This window comes from Leptosomus discolor, chromosome 13, assembly GCF_034619465.1.
Source record: "Leptosomus discolor isolate bLepDis1 chromosome 13, bLepDis1.hap2, whole genome shotgun sequence".
In the NCBI taxonomy this organism is placed as follows: Eukaryota; Metazoa; Chordata; class Aves; order Leptosomiformes; family Leptosomidae; genus Leptosomus; species Leptosomus discolor.
This window is the reverse complement of record NC_141403.1, coordinates 7,345,792-7,364,172: the sequence shown is the minus strand read 5'-3', so window position 1 is coordinate 7,364,172 and position 18,381 is coordinate 7,345,792. Positions and strand designations below refer to the sequence as shown.

Sequence of the window (18,381 nt, the reverse complement as noted above, 5' to 3'; positions counted from 1 at the left end):
CACTCATCCAGGAACCGGAGCTGTCCCTGTAGGTGTGGGATACACAACTTCAAGTCTCTTTCCCACTGTTCCGTATTTCAGCACGTGCCCCAAACAAGAGGCTATTTGGCCCGTATGCTTTTCACTGCCTATCTTCAGTTGAGACATTCACAACAAATCCACCTTGTTTTTCCATGAAATGGGTCCATTTTGACAGAGGGTAAGTGTTGTCGATGACAAAGCTGACCAGCTCTTCTGGCCAGCCCGAAGACATACCTCTCACAGGGTCGGGGTGAGCATGCTGTGAACAAAATGTTCACTGCAAGCCCAAGCCCAAGCCCACTCAAGATAAGCCAGCTGGATGTACACTGCTCTTTGTCATCTTTTGTTAGGCTCATGGGGCAATTTCTATCTGCTGCAAGGCTTACCGTGTAGCCAGGCAAGCAGAGCTTGGATAAGACAGCGTAGAGATCCAGGTGTAGGTGCAGAAAAGACTTAACAGACTGAGGGGAACCGTGTAAAGGAGGCTCTCCAGGTGCAGGCCTTGTGGAAGCAAGGCATGCAGAAGAGCTAAGGCACAAGGAGTGATAAGCAGACAGAAGATGAATGCCTTCTGAAAAAGGCATAGAAAGGAAGAAGGGCAAAGATACTTGGGATTCAAAATAAAGCTTGTAACAGAGCGTGATTTGAATATAATTACTAAAATAAGTGGGTGCAAATTTTATCATTAACTGCTTGCCAAAGGGGCACTATTTAAGACAAGGCATTTGGGTCTTCGTGAATATCTGGATTGATACAATAAAATCGAAAAAACATTTTCAAACTTTCTCCCAACAGCTTCTAAATTACTGTTCAACATACAATATATGAAGCACTTCTCAGAGCTGAGAAAATGTTACGCGTTATTAAGAAATGTCATTTAATCTGCACTGGTTGCAAGGACAGAAAAGTCAAGCTGAACAAATATGAAATCACAGGTAAAACAGAAAATGAAAAACTAACGATGAGGACAAAACTATATATAGCCCAGAAGAAAGAATCATGGTTTAAAATGTTAACTATAAAAAACTGAAATTAAGCTAGATCACCAATAAGTAGTAGAACAATATGAATTTTCAAACAGAGAGAGAGAAAGTTAACATTATGGAAAGAAAAATGACAAAACAAAGAGAAAGCATAAACAAAGTGATTTATTGTTTAAATTAAAGTGTGAAGTTCAGTTTACTAAAATGTTCAAATAGTGTGCTGCAACTAATGTTTTAAAATAAATACAAACGGCAACAAGTATAAAGCAATTAGTTCTGAAACAGAAGCAGTGTTCATTAAAGGCAGAAGACTAGAGAAGCATTTACCATTTGCTGCTTCTTGCATTTTCAGCTGTTGATTTATCTGAAATTCTGCCAAAGGAAAAAAAAAAAAAGCAGTCAAAGGATCTATCCTTTAACATTAGAGAAAAGGTTTGAAAGAAGAGATGAAAAAGATCTTCTGTGATTCTAGTGAATCCAAGCAAACTTTCCCTACTTTCCCTCTCGTTCTTTCACCCACTACTTTCTCACTTTCACCTATACCCGTTATACACTGCAAACCCAAAGTGTATTCTCTCAGAAATACAACAAAGGAAGCCACAAAACTATTAACTTGGATATTTAAAGCGTAAATTCAGCTCAGAATTCTTCAGAGGAAAAAAATTACAAATTACTGATCTTGCTTCCATAAAGTTACGATAAACCTTACCTTGAGGGTACAGCTCAATTTCTGAATGAATTACACCTTGGGACATAAATGGAAGCCACCTAAGAATAAGAAAGAAAATAAGAAAGCAGGTAGGAATCAATTTTTTTCTCCACCATATTACCATCTAACTGAATGATCCACATCTTATTTTCATCTGAATACATATAATGGTCAAAGGGTCTCTACCCCTAAAATTTTAGTATTTGATTTGAGAGATGTTAAAGCAGAAATTAGTTGACCCAACAAAGAATTTTATCCGTGCAAACATAAAAGCTCTAAGTGTAAAAGACTGTGTCATATTAAGAGACTGACGAGGCAAGACTATACTATACAAATATATAGTTAAACAGAAGAACATGGCAGAGAACATTTTTTTCGGTAGTATGGATAGAGTGCCATGTATAATTTGTACTTATCTATTGCACTATTTCTTAAAATCACAGTTCAGTGTTAAAAACAAAGACGGAACCAAATCCTGCCCTTCCTTGTTCCTCCTACAAACTGAGGACATATAGATGAGTCAAAAAAGTACAAATTAGGGTGAACATTGGTTAGGTTTCTGAGTCACGTTACTCTAGGCTATGGATAATTTTGAAATCTTTTCATTCAGAACATTGATTACTAACTCTCTTAGCTTTCTCCTGCTTGGTAAAAAGTCTGCTGGTTTTCTACAGCGAAAGAAAAAAATTAAGCAAGTTTCTGGGCTATTGATTTCTATTTACTTGGTCCACTTCCCTGGATTCTCCAGGAATGACCTAAACCATTCAGTCTCCTATGAAGCCTGCTGGGAATCCAGTATAACCTGGGCAAGATGAGTCCAGAGCAGTTTTTGAAGGTTCCTTATTTTTTTGCCTTGAAAACATCAGCAGGCCAATTCATATAAGAACTAGTTCATAAGAACTAGACACACCGGTGTCTTCTGCAATCCTAAACGCTAAAAAGCGTCACTCTGTAACTAACAAATGCTGTATCGCAGAATCACAGAGTGGTTTGGGTTGGGAGGGACCTTAAAGCTCACCCAGTGCCACCCCTCTGCCATGGGCAGGGACACCTTCCACCAGACCAGGTTGCTCCCAGCCCCATCCAGCCTGGCCTTGAGCACTACCAGGGAGGGGGCAGCCACAGCTGCTCTGAACTTAGTTGAGGAACAAATACCAGATTTCTAAGTCACATAAAATGCTGGTGTTTCCTTGGCTAAATGAGAAAAAAATACAGTAGTTTGTTCACACCCTGGATCATAAAATATCAACATAAAATACAGTTGTGAGGCTGAAGATTAATAAATTAGAGAGATTTCTGAACAGCAAAAACTTCCCCCCTCCTTGGACAGATTAAAGTGTTTTAGCTTTACATTCTGGCCAACAGGGAATCTACCCCTGACCTGTTGTAACCCTTTTCCTGTGGCAGTGTTTCCTTGTAGAAAAGTTAGGAATGAAAAAAAAACCCACTCTCTGTTTCTTCTTGACAATGTCTGTCACTGAATGATCTTTGCTGATCAACATCTGGTGTTAATTATCACAGAGTTAATACAGTGAAGTGCCCTGACACACACTGTCCCTAAGCTGTGTTACCTGCTGGAGGACAGCTATGACACGAAGCTGATTTTTCATGACTGAGGCAGACAGCTGGCCTGATTTCGCTGTAGAACTTCCATTAGGAAATTTTACCTATATTTTTTTTAGAAAGGTAGCAACCACAGCTAGCAACAACAGCTGGTCAGCATCCAAATCTACTCCAGAGAAATCCTCAGTCTTAGACTACTATTTTAAAACATCTTTAAAAAGATCTCAGCTTTAGAGAATCGTCAAGGTGAGAGAACATCTTGATTCCTATTTTTGAGGATGTGACACCAAGAATTGCAAAAGAAGCTGTTCAAGGATATGTAACAGATTGATAAAAATCCAGACAAAACAACTAGGCATCCTGCATTTATTAAATACTATTAATTAAAAACTATTCATTATTTCTCTACACTTCCTTCATTTCACTTGAATGATGCACATATCCACAAGACAGACTGCAAAAATGGAAACCCAAATCTGGGATTGGTATATTTTTCCAAACACACAAAGCACACTATCTATCAATCGACTTTTAAGATGCCTGTTTAATAACTTAAACAGAACAACAACAAAATAATTCTGACTTTCGGGCATCACATTTATCTCTCTAGCAGCAACAAAAAGTTGTTCATGAAAAGAGTGAATGCTGCTTCTGGACAGCAAATCTGTTTTCTTTCCCATTTAGAAATAGCTTAATTTAGAATCTTTTCATGTGCTTTATCTTTCCTTCCTGACCAGGTAAGCCCCACTGATCCTTGTATGATAAGGCTGCACTGTAGAATCGAGTAGCACAGCCACAATATAAACATTTAACCTTTGCTATGGACCATCCAGCTTATTAACTCAGGCAATCTCTTCTGCAACAACACATTCTGTGAATTTTATGAACCTGCAAAATAACCCAAATTTGTCTTTCCCTGGAAAATTCATATTTAGTAGACTGATTGGCATAATAACATTAGTGACACATATTCAAGAATATTTAAGAAGATCATTGTAAAAACTACCTTTCACAATTGAAAACGTATTCTGAGTTGTTCTCAGCTTCTCTGACAACGACTTTGTCACAGTACCAATACTGGGACTTGGCATTAGCCTCACAGCGCAACAGCACCTTCTGCAGTTTTCCGAGAGATACAGCTTCCACTTCGAAAGCACTGACCTGGAAGGCAGAGGAGACAGCGCTCCGCAATTTGCCACCGCTAAGTGAGTCTGAAAGTTGAAGCGTTTCAAAAGCCTGATCAACTCCCGCGATGTACAAAGATTCCCATTAGTTTTAATGACAGCTGAACTATATTGAAAGTGTTTGGATCTGAAAAGGTAAATGTCTTTTGATTATGTATCAGAGTAAATGAGGAAACACAACTAAAATCAGACTGCAGTAAGAATCCCAAATAAATTGGTTTTTCAGCCATCATCCGAAACACTGCACACAATCCTTTGCTGTTGTTTCAATACCTCATCATTTACAATTAACTTTCCCCAGGTAAGAATGAGTTAAAGCTATTATTTCCTTTGTTGATATTTATTTTAAATACAGGCTTTCTCACCCTTTTCTCGTTTTGGTCTCACTTCTATTTACATTTCGTCCCTCTGGAAGATGCCAAAATCTGACATGCCACTTTCTCCTTGCTATTTATTTAAGCTTGAGCTTACAGTCTGCGAAGTTTTCGTAGGAGCAAGAAACTGATCAAATGAAAAGTTCATGTTGGTAATTTTCTGTTGCAGTAAAACACATAGGGCTTTCTCTCTCTAAATGTACCTGTCCAGGTCACACTTCTCCATAAAAGGAAAATGAAGGAAAGAACTCCATTGGAAAAATCCTATCCGCAAGGTTCTCAGTCCTTAGCAAACAGCAGAACTGAGGCTGCCTGGGCAACTTTAGCTCTCCCTTGGTGTATGACCACAAACTACTCTCTGAAGGATCCCTGCCTCGAATTGTGCAGTCCGGGCAGGACTGCAGCTTTTTAATACTTCTTTTTACCTTCATTGTCTTGATGACTCTGTGCATTATTTACCACAGCCACCCAAACGGTTCAGTGAAGCAGAACTGGTTTCCCCAGTCACTTCACTTTTGCACTTTTTCCATAGTACCCCAGTTTTCTGCAAATGCTGAAACCTGTTTTTCAAAAGGCCACCTGCTAATATTTTGTTCTACCCATACAGGTAAAGTACAGAGATCATTGTCAAAAGCTATCAAGATGCCAGGTAGCCTGGGTGCTCAACTGAGAAACAGAGGGGTTAATTTATAGGCATATTTCAAAGAGCTTACTATGTGCAGAGCAGAATTCTCTTTGAACAAACTTCAGTTACACCTGCAGTTGCTCAGGAAAGTTAAACTGGACAGGCAGCAGACAAGAAGCATACAAAAAGTGGTCACTCAGGGAAGTCTTACTCTAAGTGATTTGCCCACTATCATGTAGCATATCTGTGGCAGGGGTTAAATGATCTTATTCAAGTCAGCACTGAACTGCCTCTGTGATAAAATGATGTGTTCCAGGCCCTGCTCTGCCGCCTGTACAGTCCACTGTCTTGTTCACCCATTTCCATAACAAAGTGCACTTTGAGCCAGCCCCGTTAGACTCTGTATACATAATATGCTGAATTTACTATCAGTCTGGCTAGAAAATTCCACTTAAATTCTGAATTGCATATGGAATAGAACTTTCTATCTAATACATTAGTAATGGTATAAAATACACATCTAAAATAGCATAGATACCTCTGAAGTTTCACAGTGGGTTATTTTATGCTTAGCATTTTAGATACTGTTTTTTATTTTGTGATTCAGTATTCCACTAACAGCTTGATCCCATTTGTTAGACATACAAGTGTTAATTCTCAATAGCTCACAAAGGAAAAAACAAGCTTAACAGGTCATAAGTAGGTGAGTGGCAGAGCTAAGATTAAATTCAGTAGTTCCTGAAATTCAACCATACACTACTGCAGAAAATCAGGATTATGATATTATACATTAAAAGAAATACATAACGATCATTCCTACTAAGACCTGAAATCATGGAATGATTTCTGCACGGGGCTTTGGAATCAGCTGTACTCATTAACCCCTGACAGAACAGGTTTTATGTTCACAGGCAGCAATTCTCATCATCCTAGGGGGGTTCTTCACATCATTTTTCTTCCCTTTTTCCTACCTTTGTTTTCACGCATTCTAGTTATTCCTGGATTAGTATAAAATTATTTTCCTTAGTTGTTAAAAATTATTTTTCTAAATCTCTGTGATCTTTTTTATTAGGAACCTGTCAAGCCCAGTAAAAGTAACTTAGTTGTATTTATATGGCTAAGCAAATTGTTTTTCAGACTTACCATTCCTCTCTGAAATGTCACTGGTATACCAGATTTATGCAGAAGTCTTAGACCAGAATCTCCTCTTTGTCCATAGATACACAGATAAACTGCAGAATCTGTATCAGCTTGCTCCATGTCTCCAGTGTAGACATAAACACGGTACAAAACAACTTCCGAAAATAACCAAAAGAAGAAAATACTTGTGTAATCACAATTCATTTTACTCCCTGCTCTAGCTTAATGGAAACAATGCCAGCAAATTTGATTTGCAACTATTTTGCTGGAACATATTCTCCAGAAATCAGTCTTCCTATCTGTTCTTACAATTTCTAGTACCACATGTATGAATATACAGCAGGTGACATTAATACCGAAAACCAGGTAACCAATATATACATAACCGTGCAACTGAAGTACACATACTTGGATAGATAGGTTTTCCAGCTTCCACTACTGGAAGTTCGCAGAGAAAATCTCTATCACCACGATTCTTTGACAGCCATGTATTTGCTGGAAAATTCAGTGTTTTCTTGCTCTTTAGATGTTGCAGTATCACCTGGAGAAGAAGCAATTCCACCTGTGACTCAGTTCACTCTTTCCAGTGCTTTGCTTCTCAACAGCAAAACATGTTTTTCTCTATCTTTTCTTCCATCTCAGAGAACAGTAGCATGATCAGTAAATATGACATACAAAATTGCAGTATGAAAACATTTTTATTTTGGCCACTTTGCAACTTGACTCCTCACCATAATATTGCAGCTGAAAGTGTCAGCCTCTATTCTTTGAATATGCCTTGGACTTTAAAATTATCTTATCCTTGGAACAAACAAATCTGTAATTGAAAGTTCTGGTTTTGCCATGAGAAATGTCACCAGCTCTGATTTCTGTCAGTGAACCACCCCTGTGTAACGCTGTCTGGAGGACTGAAGACTGTAAACATTCTGGTGAGTGAGGTTAGGTGAGACTTAGCTTTCGGAAGATGTGGAAAGGTTGACACATTTTTATATTAAAAAGAAATCAGGATGAAACTCATCATCTATATCCGTCTGAATTTGGCAAGGAGAGGATATGTTGAAATACTAAATCAATTCGTACTATATTTGTCTCTGCTACAGCAGAACAAAAGACAACCCAGGTACCAGCACCCTCTATTTATCCCTCTGAAGATAGTTAGCATTCAAATTCTCAAGTTATTTGCCACTGTACCTTATAATATCTGTCTTACTTGTTTTCTATAACTAAAGCAGTCTTTTGCCTCTTTTATGGGAGCAGGTTTTCTTGGTCTTGAATTACAACAATGCTTACCACAGGTTTTTTCTCTAGGCCTTCACCAGCAAAAGGAAATCAGTGCCAAAAAATTGTCTTTCTGCAGTTGTGTTTCAATGTGCATGTAGTGTGCATAAGCCTTGCAAACAAAATTATGAAAACAAGTGTTCGCATTCAAATTCTAACACTTAGGAAATCAGGACAATATATGCCTTTATCCCACTCTTCAAACAAAATATTATTTTAAGTAAAATAAACACTTCTTTTAACCCCAAAGCATGCATTTATTCTAACATGAAATACTTTTGCAGCAGTGATCCTTAATCTCTAATGTTCATTGGCAGAGCTCCCCCTGCTGATTCATAACAACCCCAAATATCAACTGCTTTGTCAGAAAAACGCAGCTTTCAATCTGATTTACTTCTTTCTGTGAAAAGAAATATTTGAAATCCCAGGGTTACCCTGCAAAAGTTGAACCAAAATGTTAAAAAAGTATTTTGTAACCACTAGGATGGAAAGTAGGATTCCTGCCGTAATTTGAGCAACTGAAATATTTATACTTACGATACTCAATTTTGGAACAGTTACAGTTAAGGCCTTTGGGTTAATGTCAAAATCTTTTATTACTGCGTTATTCCGGTTGTCCAAATCAGGCTTTTTAAGATTAATTAAAAGCCAAAGGATAAGCTTGTGTCTTTTACAGATTCAAAATAAGAAACAGAAATCAAATACTTATGTGCAATTCTGAAATAAATCTTACATGGGGGTCAGTATTAGCAAGATTTTGGTAGAAATTTAGTCCAGTGAATATCCGTAAGTATCATGAGAAAAAAAGAATTAAAACAGAAGCAGACAAGAAGAATTCAATCACTAAATTGAAAAAACCAGCAGCTCTTTTTCCCTGAAAATGGTCATAATTGTGAGCTATGTTCAGGCCAACTAGGACTAGCCTGCTCTTCAGCAAATGTTGTTAATTCTTCTTGAATGTACTTACCATGGGATAATTGTTGTTCCATCATTTTTAATTTTGTATAACTGGAATTTACAGCTAGAATCTCCCCAACACACACTGAAGAGCACAGGCAAGCTTTCAGAAAGCAAAAGTTGGCAGAAGCCACCAGTACACTAAAACTGGTATCTATGAACTACATGAGTTATGAATAATTGTGAAATAATGCTAGATATTTCCAGCTCTCAGGAGATGGACTGTATCGATGTTTTTGTCATCTCTAAAGCAACCTAAGAAGCCAAAGCAATAAGAACATATCACAATCAGCATTTTTGATTTATGAAACTGTGGCTTCATGAAAAGATGGGCTTTTAGTTCATATAAAAATTATTAAAGCAGTAAAAAACACCACAAAAAAATCTCACCCTTCGTAAGTTCCACTCTGATTGTTCACTCAGCAATTCATCGAGTTCAATTCTTATCTTGTAGATATTCCCAACGCTTTTTATTTTAACCTGAATAAAGCCAGAACAATACAACATGTAACTACAGACACAAATACATATCTTATACTGTAAACTTGTGTGGTAGAGGCTGCATGCCGATTAAGTAAGGCCATGCCTTGCAAATTAACGCTATATCCAATCCATGATAAAAAGACATTTCGGTCTCAGTCTCCCACACATCCGGAATGAAAGCATCCTAACAGCAAGCACAGGCCTAAGCATTCTATGCTTAAAACTCACAGCCTTCAGGACATCTTGAACCCCCCCTCCTCCAAAAAAACCCCCTAAACATTCTAAACATTTCCCTTCCTCTATTTTCAATCATCATGTGTGAAATAACTTAAAAATCCCATTCTCATTTATACACATTTTGCCATTCATTTAATTTGAGCTATATTTCTGGAATAAAAATAAAGCTACATCACACGTGGGGGAAAAAAAAATAAAGATACATACAACTGCGTCTTTATCTTTGTAATTGGTTCCAGATTTCTCTGAACCACTGTAGTATTTGAGTATACAGGAACAGTGCACAATATTTGACGGGCAGATTTTGGATTACAGGATCCAGAAAAGAGATTGCTTCTGTTTTGCCTGAGCAGATTTCTGTCTGAGCCCCAGTTTGACCAAATTATAGCCTAGTGAAATCGCAACACTTCCAAGGAAATTATTTGGCAGATTTTTGAACTCTTCAAAGTTTGAAAAGGAAAAAATGTTGGTGAGGGCCACTCATGAGAGAAACGTGGAATACAGAAGTAAATCCACTAAACCACAGGTCACAAATCTGTCATAATGCAGCAGAGCAACATGATCGTAAACCCTAGTATGTCAAAGTGAAAGACAGAAAACTTTTGGAGACCTTAAAGAATAAGCTCTCAAAAGCTGGCAGAACATCTGCAAAACTTCGAAAATCGCTGATCCTGTCTTCACTCTCTGACCATGATTTCCATTCATTCGCACTTTCTTTGCACTTTCGAGCATTCTACGTGCTCTTACTTATGAAATCTACTCTGTACAACCCTCTCTTATCCCACTTATCTGGGGTTTATTTAAAGTTTAACCATTACTTAAATTGAACATAAATCATTTTAGACAATTTGTAATGTACTGTTAGGAAAGGAAAAGTAAGTGTGTTATCATATTACTTCTCAAATAATAATCCTATCGATAAAAGGTTGGTAACAGCCTATTCCACTCTATCATTTACATCCAAAAAAGCTCTTTACACTGTACAAAAAATTATTTTCTTTTCATTCTTTTAGAAACACCTACTAGTGTATTATCCGCTCATTCTTTACCTTCATTAAATGAAAAACCTCTTCTCTTTTCAGAGGGCAGAATTATCTCAGGTCCTATATCAGCTTTTAGCTGTCCCTTTGCGCTTTTGTATAACAAACTTTTATGGTATAGTCACAGCACTACACAGAATCACAGAACATCAGGGGTTGGAAGGGACCTCGAAAGATCATCTAGTCCAACTCCCTGACAGAGCAGGACCACCTAGAGTAGATCACACAGGAACGCATACTTTAATCAAAGAGTTCCAGAAGCAGACAACTTTTACCCCTGATTTCCCTAACACTGAGATGCACTCAGTAAATTCTAATGTGTTTTGAGAAAGAATCTGAGGAATTCACACTTGTATTTATGTTGGTGTAGTTGCTACATCGACCTGAATTTCATTAGCAAAACAAATGCTAACTCCAGGCTTGCAACACTGACGTGACAGTATGGTTCCTGTCTTTTCCAGGGGCTTAAGAAAATAGCTTTGTTCTGTAGAGTCAGGTACTGATATCCTTGTTTATGCTGCACAGTATTTCTCTTTATAAGTAGCCTTGTTAGAGGCAACCCAGAGACTTTGGGATTAAAGCAGTAGTAAAGTACAGGCATGTATACAGCTTGACTGAAAAAACAACGGTTGTCATTTCCCACATTTCACAAACGAAGCAACCCACTTCTCAAGTAATGTGAGATATTGTCTTCTCAGTCACAGAGCTGGTGTTCATCGAATACACAGTGCTGTCATGTAGTCTGTTTATTCTAATGAATCACTCTTTGGGCTTTTGGTTTAAAAAAATGTTACGTGACCGTTTTATGTATCAATACAAAACACGAATGTACTGAACTTTGTCAGAATGCAAAGCATGACTGCCACCAAAACCACGCAGAAGCCTCCTAGAAGGAACCCTCTGACACTCTTCTTGATTTTTCTCATGCACAGTCTTGGAAAGGATTAAACACACAATGATATTCACATGGATAAGGTAAGAGAAGGAAGGCAACATATGAATGGTTTTCATTTCTCAAGATAGTTCTATTTAGATTTTTCATAATTGCTAATGCTGCTGATAAAGTGAAAGGTTAAAGCAAACCAACTCCAAATGGCCTGATAGTTATAGGCTTTAAGAAGCTGTTTTCTTCCGAGAATTCCTGGCCAGAACCACGATTAGGTTGATTACTTAAAAAAATGGAATTTGTTATCTTCTGCTCTAGAAAATGTCTGTGAAATCATATCAAGCTCAAAGATGTACATGATAAAAAGAAGATGTCATTTTTTTAAAGTCTTGCATGCCTATCCTCATTCCAAGACTTACCCCGCTAAACAAGTATAGGACAAACTTTAAAGGGAAATAAAGAAGAAAGCTCTTAGTCAGAGGCTTTTTCTTTGTGGATTTATCTACTGCAGACTAAAGAGTGAAAAGCACTTTGGCGACATTTGCTGTTTCATGCCTGAAAGCAATAGTGTCAGCGTGATGTAAAGAATCATAGTAGCAGTCCCAGGTGCTGAGAGAAAGATTCTGCTCTCACACAAGATCGATATCCACAGCACACAGCCATAATGGGCAAAATCTGTTTTAGAGAAGAAAAATTGGTCCATCCCTTAAGAATGTATAGATTAACATTGCAAACATGCCATTACCCAATGCTGCTTATAAATTATTCACTAATTAGGAGAACAGGATTCCCTGTGGATCATGATATATAGCCTACACGCTTGGAAAATTAACATTACAGTTGGTTATCTTCCTGCCTATGCCCTATTCATAGAAAGTATTATTATTAATATTATTGACAGTAACAATCTTGGTATGTGCCAAGATTGTATTGGAAGAGTTCATGAAAAAAAATGCTCACAAAATGTGTAAAATATAACTACTTCTTCAGTTAGCTGAAGACAGCAATGTGTTACATGCATCTCAGACAGAAAGATTTAAGCAAACCAGAAGTTTTAGCCCCTTTGGTAATTTCCTCTCAGCCTACTTAGACATAATTTCCTTATCACAATAGAGGTGAGGTTATTCTTAAATAATAGCAGAACTCTGTGGTTTCATGACATGATAACATGTAGGTTTTATCGGGCATTTAGTAATTCCACAGGTAAAGCTGCTGGCATTTCGGCTATTCATAATATGGCAGCTGAAAAAAGGATTTTCTTCCTTAACTGAACCGGTTCCACAGTATAGTTTTATAGTATGCTTTGAAAACTGTACACATGAAGATTTCATTGCTAAAGATCCCTAAATGATATACAAGTCTCACATCAGACATGGTTTGTTTAGGAGTGGATAGTTTCTAAAGCTAGTTTCAAATCAATTACCTCGAAGAAATCAATTTGCTCCTGCAGTTGTCCCATTTGGGCTACTGTATGAGGGAGAGAGGGTTAAAAGAAAGAGCATTTCCTCTGTTGCTAACTACATGCACCAAGCTGATTTAATGCAGAATACATCGAGATTAGATAGAGATTTATTGTACGCAGTAAACACAGGAGAAAGACATTTTTTCTTTTCACATGACAGAATAATCTTTGGAAAGGTACACATTAAAATAATGTTCTTAGCCTTCATTAGCTACCTGAAATTCATCCTCCTGCCTGGGAAGAAACAGCTGCTTTCTGTTGTCCTTGCCAAGAGTTATTGGTCCAACTACTCCTCTGTGTCCATATATCCAGAGAATGACATTTGCTTCGGTTCCTGCATTTCCTGTCAGCACCGACACTTTCCATTCATCATCTGAAGGAAGGGGACACTCACCACCTTGGGGATTTCTCATTTCCTCTGTGAAATACAGAACATTAGCAGGAGATGAAAATCGACATGAAACTGCCAGTCGCTGTTGTAACTTCAGCACGGAAGGAGACCGTAACAGAGAGGGGATTGTATTTTTTCATGGCAAGGGAGATAGTCTGAAAAGATTGATCTATGTTTCTTGTCTAGACCAAACCGTACTGATTAGTTGAGCTACAAGAATCAACTGGAAAAGGACAAGTCTCTCTCACATGCACTACCATCATATTCTGGTGTAGAGCAACAACACTATGATGCAGAACCATGACCATCAAATCAACATTTCTGGTTCCTTAGCCTGACGTTTAAAAATGAGTAGAACTACTTGTAAATACTCCTCCAATGCCTTGTGTTGGGACATTATTAACAAAATCACATGTTTGAGAACAGAGACAATTTTAATCTCAAATGAAAAAAAAATCAGGAAATTAACTGTCTTCAAGTTAAATCTTAATTAAATACTGTAAAATACTAAAAAAAGAGCACAATATACCCTTGCCCATACTTATGCACACAGTGCCAGCATTTGGGCTAAGGCAGGTTCTGACTGAATGAGACAATAGCAGCACAGTACCACTTTATGAATAAATTTCACAGCTTTAATGGGTAAGCAAATATAATTTTGGAAAATGTGTATTTCACTTTAGAATAGCACCTGGTGATCTTTCATTTAACCTTAACAGAAGGTTTAAAGATATAGATAGATAGATAGATAGATAGATAGATAGATAGATAGATAGATAGATGCAAAGATGTCAAATGGCACCTCAGCACATGAGACATGAAAAAAATACTCTCTGGATGAAGGAATTTAGTTCCGAGCATTCTAATCGAAGTGGAGTTTACAAACAGCAGATGTCTGAGACACCACTTTTTAATAAAGGGACCACTGACCATGAAGTCCTCTCTAAATGAGGGAGTCTTTGCCCCCAAGAATTTATAATCTTGTTCTGAGGCAAGAGGCAGATATAAACCCTGAATCTGAAGGCACAAACCAACACATTGTCTATACACTGTGTCCTGCAGGAGTTCTCAAACTGCTCTTCGTGAAGCCTTTTCATGCACCTGCAAAGAGACTTGTTAATATGCTAACCATAATGAATATATCTGTGCTGCAGATAAGTTTTCTTTTGTATTCCCCAGCTCATTCTTCATCCATTAGGTAGCTTTCTACGAACTAAGCTTTCAGAGGCCAGAGGCTCCAAACACGTAATGGAATTCACTGGCAATTCTGCAGAATTCATAAACAGCCACCGAGACACGTTTGTTGAAGAATTCCCAGTCCATCACTGTGTACATTCCTGCGGCACCACATACCATGCTATCGCAGCCCTTTGCTTTTTTATTTGCTTGATTAAAATATTGTACTGGGATTCTCTGGGATGGAGTTTTTTCCCTTCAATTATTAAACTGCCTTTACCTCGAAGGAAAAAACCAAAAAACCCACCACCCCACAACCTAACAAAAAAAAAAACAAACCAAACCAAACAGAAAAACAAGTTATGCAAAAGCAATCACTTGCCACCAGCAGAGCTAGTCCCTGAGGAATGACTACTTTGGAAAAACTCCTCTCCAGTTTTATTGCTGAGCTTGACACTACGTGGTCTGGAGTACCTCCTTGGTCAGCGGGGGTTGGCTGTCCGGGCTCTGTCCCCTCCCAGCCTTTTGCCATCGTCCCGCCGCCTACGCACCGGGAGTGCAGAGTGCGAAACAGGGATGGATTCGGTGCTGTGCCAGCGCTGCTCAGCAACCGCTGGAACACCGGCGTGTTGCCCGCGCTGCTTTGGCCACCAGGCTGGACCACAGCACCACACAGACTGCTATGAAGAAAATTAAGTCCACCCCAGCCAAGCCCAGTACAAATACTAAACAAAATAAAGCAATACCTAGGAGCATTTCAATACTGAGACACAGTCCTCATCTCCCCTTTAAATTTCCTCAAATGTCACTTTTTTGGTATTAAATAAATGCTTTTTGTCTTAAAAGTTGTACTCAAAAGGAATTATATAGTTGCTTGGATCATCAGGTAGTCCTATAGGTTAAATCAACATGGTAACTAAAGCACCGAACCTGAATTATGATCCACTAGCACTGAACACTTAACCAATGAGAAATAATTGCACAAGGAATTTCAAAGGAATTAGTATCCAGTACAAAGTTCTGTAATAAATAAGGACCAACTTCTAGAATCAGAGGAAATTTCTGCCCTGGTAAAGACTCTAAAATTTGATTAATCCATTTTCAAGAAATTCAGAACTGTAGTGGTATGACTTTCGCAGCATGACTTTTGCAGCAATACTTCTAACAGTAGCAGTATAACCTTGGAATGGTTATAGTAATTTAGAAATAGGCCATAGTGTCATACATAATAATCACTGTTTTTATTGTGTTCTTCATCATGACTGAGAGCTAGCTATTCTGAAAGGAAAAAGAAAAACCATGCACCAAAACTAAAGCAAAAGGCAAACCTCTTACGTTTACCTGAATAAAAACTTAATCACACTTGTCTCAACGACTGAAATAACAGAACTATAGAAAGTACTTGCTTTGGTATAATAAACATTTTTGAGAACTTGAGTATATAACTTTCTGTAGCTATAGTTACCCAGCTTCTGTAACTCTGAAAGCTCGAGTTGCTTCCAGCTATCTAAAACCCTTTCTTTCTTACAGCCAAGGATGAAAATTTTCACAAAACGCACAGGTATTCAAGAAGCGTAAGGAATCCCAGGCTGCTCCATGTGCTTAGCACAAGAATTCCATACTCAGGTTATTGCTACCCAAAGCAGCTGCTACTGCAACCTCAAACTACTACCTCTTGAAAATGATTATAACACACAGACAATTCACAGGCTTGGAATGCTTTTTACCTTGGAATTTACTGGCTATTCTTACAAATGGGAATCAGAGGCATTGATTTGCTACAGGCTAAAAATATTCCAGTCTGAAAAGAGGATTTGATGGTTGCCCTGCATTAGTCATGGGAGTTTACACACTTTATGACACTATGCTGTAAATCTATTGTGACAAAAATTCATCCTGATAGGCCTGCATGAGAATGATGAAGTCACAATCCTTCATGCAGTTTCATAAAAACAACCTTTTTTTAAATCTACTTATCCTAAATCTAAAGTAAAAAGAAAATTACGCTGTCCCAGAAGATCATAAGATTGAACAACACTTTTGGAATGAATCATTAGAAAAAACAATCTCTAGAGTAGCAGCTTGGACAATAAAGTTGATACCTTTTTATTGCATCTTTTTGTATCAGCATTTCCAATGTAAAGTAAAAGGAAATGAGATCAGGTTTTATTTGCATCTTATAAGTAAAATAAAATAAAAATTACTAGTAACTAACAATAACAGTATTCCAGACCTACAGGAAAGGAATGTGGGGGGTATAGAAATCATTTCTCGGGGATACAATTTGTTAACACCAAACCACAAAGATGTTCTCGACATCAGACCAGGTTTGTGTCATGCAACATGATGACATCTCTCCCCCTGTTCACCGGCACACACAGGCACGTTCTCACCATGAAAATTGAAACATGGTTTGAGAAACACAAGGAACAAGCAAAGAGAAAATCCCCAGTACCGAGTCATCTGGGAAATCCCATAAGATTCTTGCATGCTCGCTAGTTGTAACATAACATGAGATGAGTCTGTACTTTCAGCAGGGCTGCTGAGTTCAGCTTGCTTTTGCAACTGGTAACGGAAGAGTAAAAAGGGGTTTAAAAAAAGCACCATCTTTGGTTTGAGTTTTCAGTGCTTTCTGCTTCATCTCTTTTATCCCTAGATTTTGTGGTCCTCTAAATAGATACATACATACATTATGTCCCTTCTGTTTGGGGGAGCATATTTGATTGGTCTTGAGACTATAACGTGGCATCTTGCATGCATTTTAGCTGACTTGTCTCTGACCCTCACTCTAGTGTCTCCATCCTTCGAGCTGTTAAGTAGAAGCTGGAACCTGCCATTGTCCTTGTAAAGTAAAGAAGCTTGCGGAACAGAGAACTCACATCCCAACAGGAGAAGCCCCAACTGCATTAGCACAGTTTTCAGTTTAATTAATCCTAAATCAATTATTGTTTGTGAAAACAGCAACCAGATCACAGCGACCGGTTAGCAGACACAGATGTAAAAAAGATGGCCTGGTCAGCGTAACGGTTAATCTCCTTTCAGTGTGGATGCTAAGTGTGCTGCTGGATTGTATGCTCGATGCAAACATCACCCTTTTTTGAATGTTAATTAAGAATGAAAAAAACCAAATGAGTATTTAATGAATATCAGTCTAAAAATTAAGCCTTACCTCTACCTGTCAAAAGTCAGTTACCTTTTAAGTATCCTAAGTGAAAATATCTTACTGAAAATGAGCATTTTCTTTGAAGGGCAGAGTAACTTTGATATTTCTATCCATTTTACATAAGCAGAGTCCACAGTTATGAATGTCAGACATACTTCTTACAAAGTGCTATAGACTCTATGTAACCAATTTCACGGCAGATATTGCTTCTATAAAAGGATCCTTTATAGGCAACCCTAAAAACGTCCAGCTTCTTTGAAAACAGGTTTTTTGATGGCTTGTGTATCGCTGCCATGGGTTGCAAATAGAGCATATCTCACCAGTTGCTGACAATCCACAACACTTTGGGGAGGCTTTCTGATTCAATGATACAACGTGAAGTCTGACAGATTAGAAAGGGAAAGTGGGTGTTTGGAGCTAAGAATGGAAACAACATTGCCAGAAACAATTAACAGTAATTACTAATCCATAGTGTGAATAATAATCCACACCTATGCTTTGCATTTAACCAGGATACTTGGGTTCAATTGAATTTACTTAAAAACCTTCTTGATACTTCACATTACACCCTATGAACAAGTATGCTGTATTTGATGCCTTGTTCACATTGCCAGACTCTTCATGTACTCTTTAAAACAGCAGTCTGAGGACCAAGCTCAAAACCAAATCAGCAACCCACATGAGCTATTTGCTACTTGAATGCCTTTGG

General features: G+C 37.9%; 1 protein-coding gene across 1 annotated transcript in view; it reads right to left on the bottom strand.

Moving 5' to 3' along the window:
• Positions 1 to 18,381, bottom strand: part of RP1 (RP1 axonemal microtubule associated) — a 165,028-nt gene that overhangs the window by 105,590 nt on the left and 41,057 nt on the right. The window contains exons 17-23 of the mRNA XM_086472701.1: positions 13,158 to 13,360; positions 9,225 to 9,314; positions 7,008 to 7,140; positions 6,603 to 6,754; positions 4,283 to 4,437; positions 1,714 to 1,772; positions 1,332 to 1,376 (exon numbers count right to left, since the gene is read on the bottom strand). Of these exons, the coding sequence (XP_086328827.1) occupies positions 1,332 to 1,376; positions 1,714 to 1,772; positions 4,283 to 4,437; positions 6,603 to 6,754; positions 7,008 to 7,140; positions 9,225 to 9,314; positions 13,158 to 13,360 (837 nt within the window). The remainder of the gene's footprint in view (positions 1 to 1,331; positions 1,377 to 1,713; positions 1,773 to 4,282; positions 4,438 to 6,602; positions 6,755 to 7,007; positions 7,141 to 9,224; positions 9,315 to 13,157; positions 13,361 to 18,381) is intronic.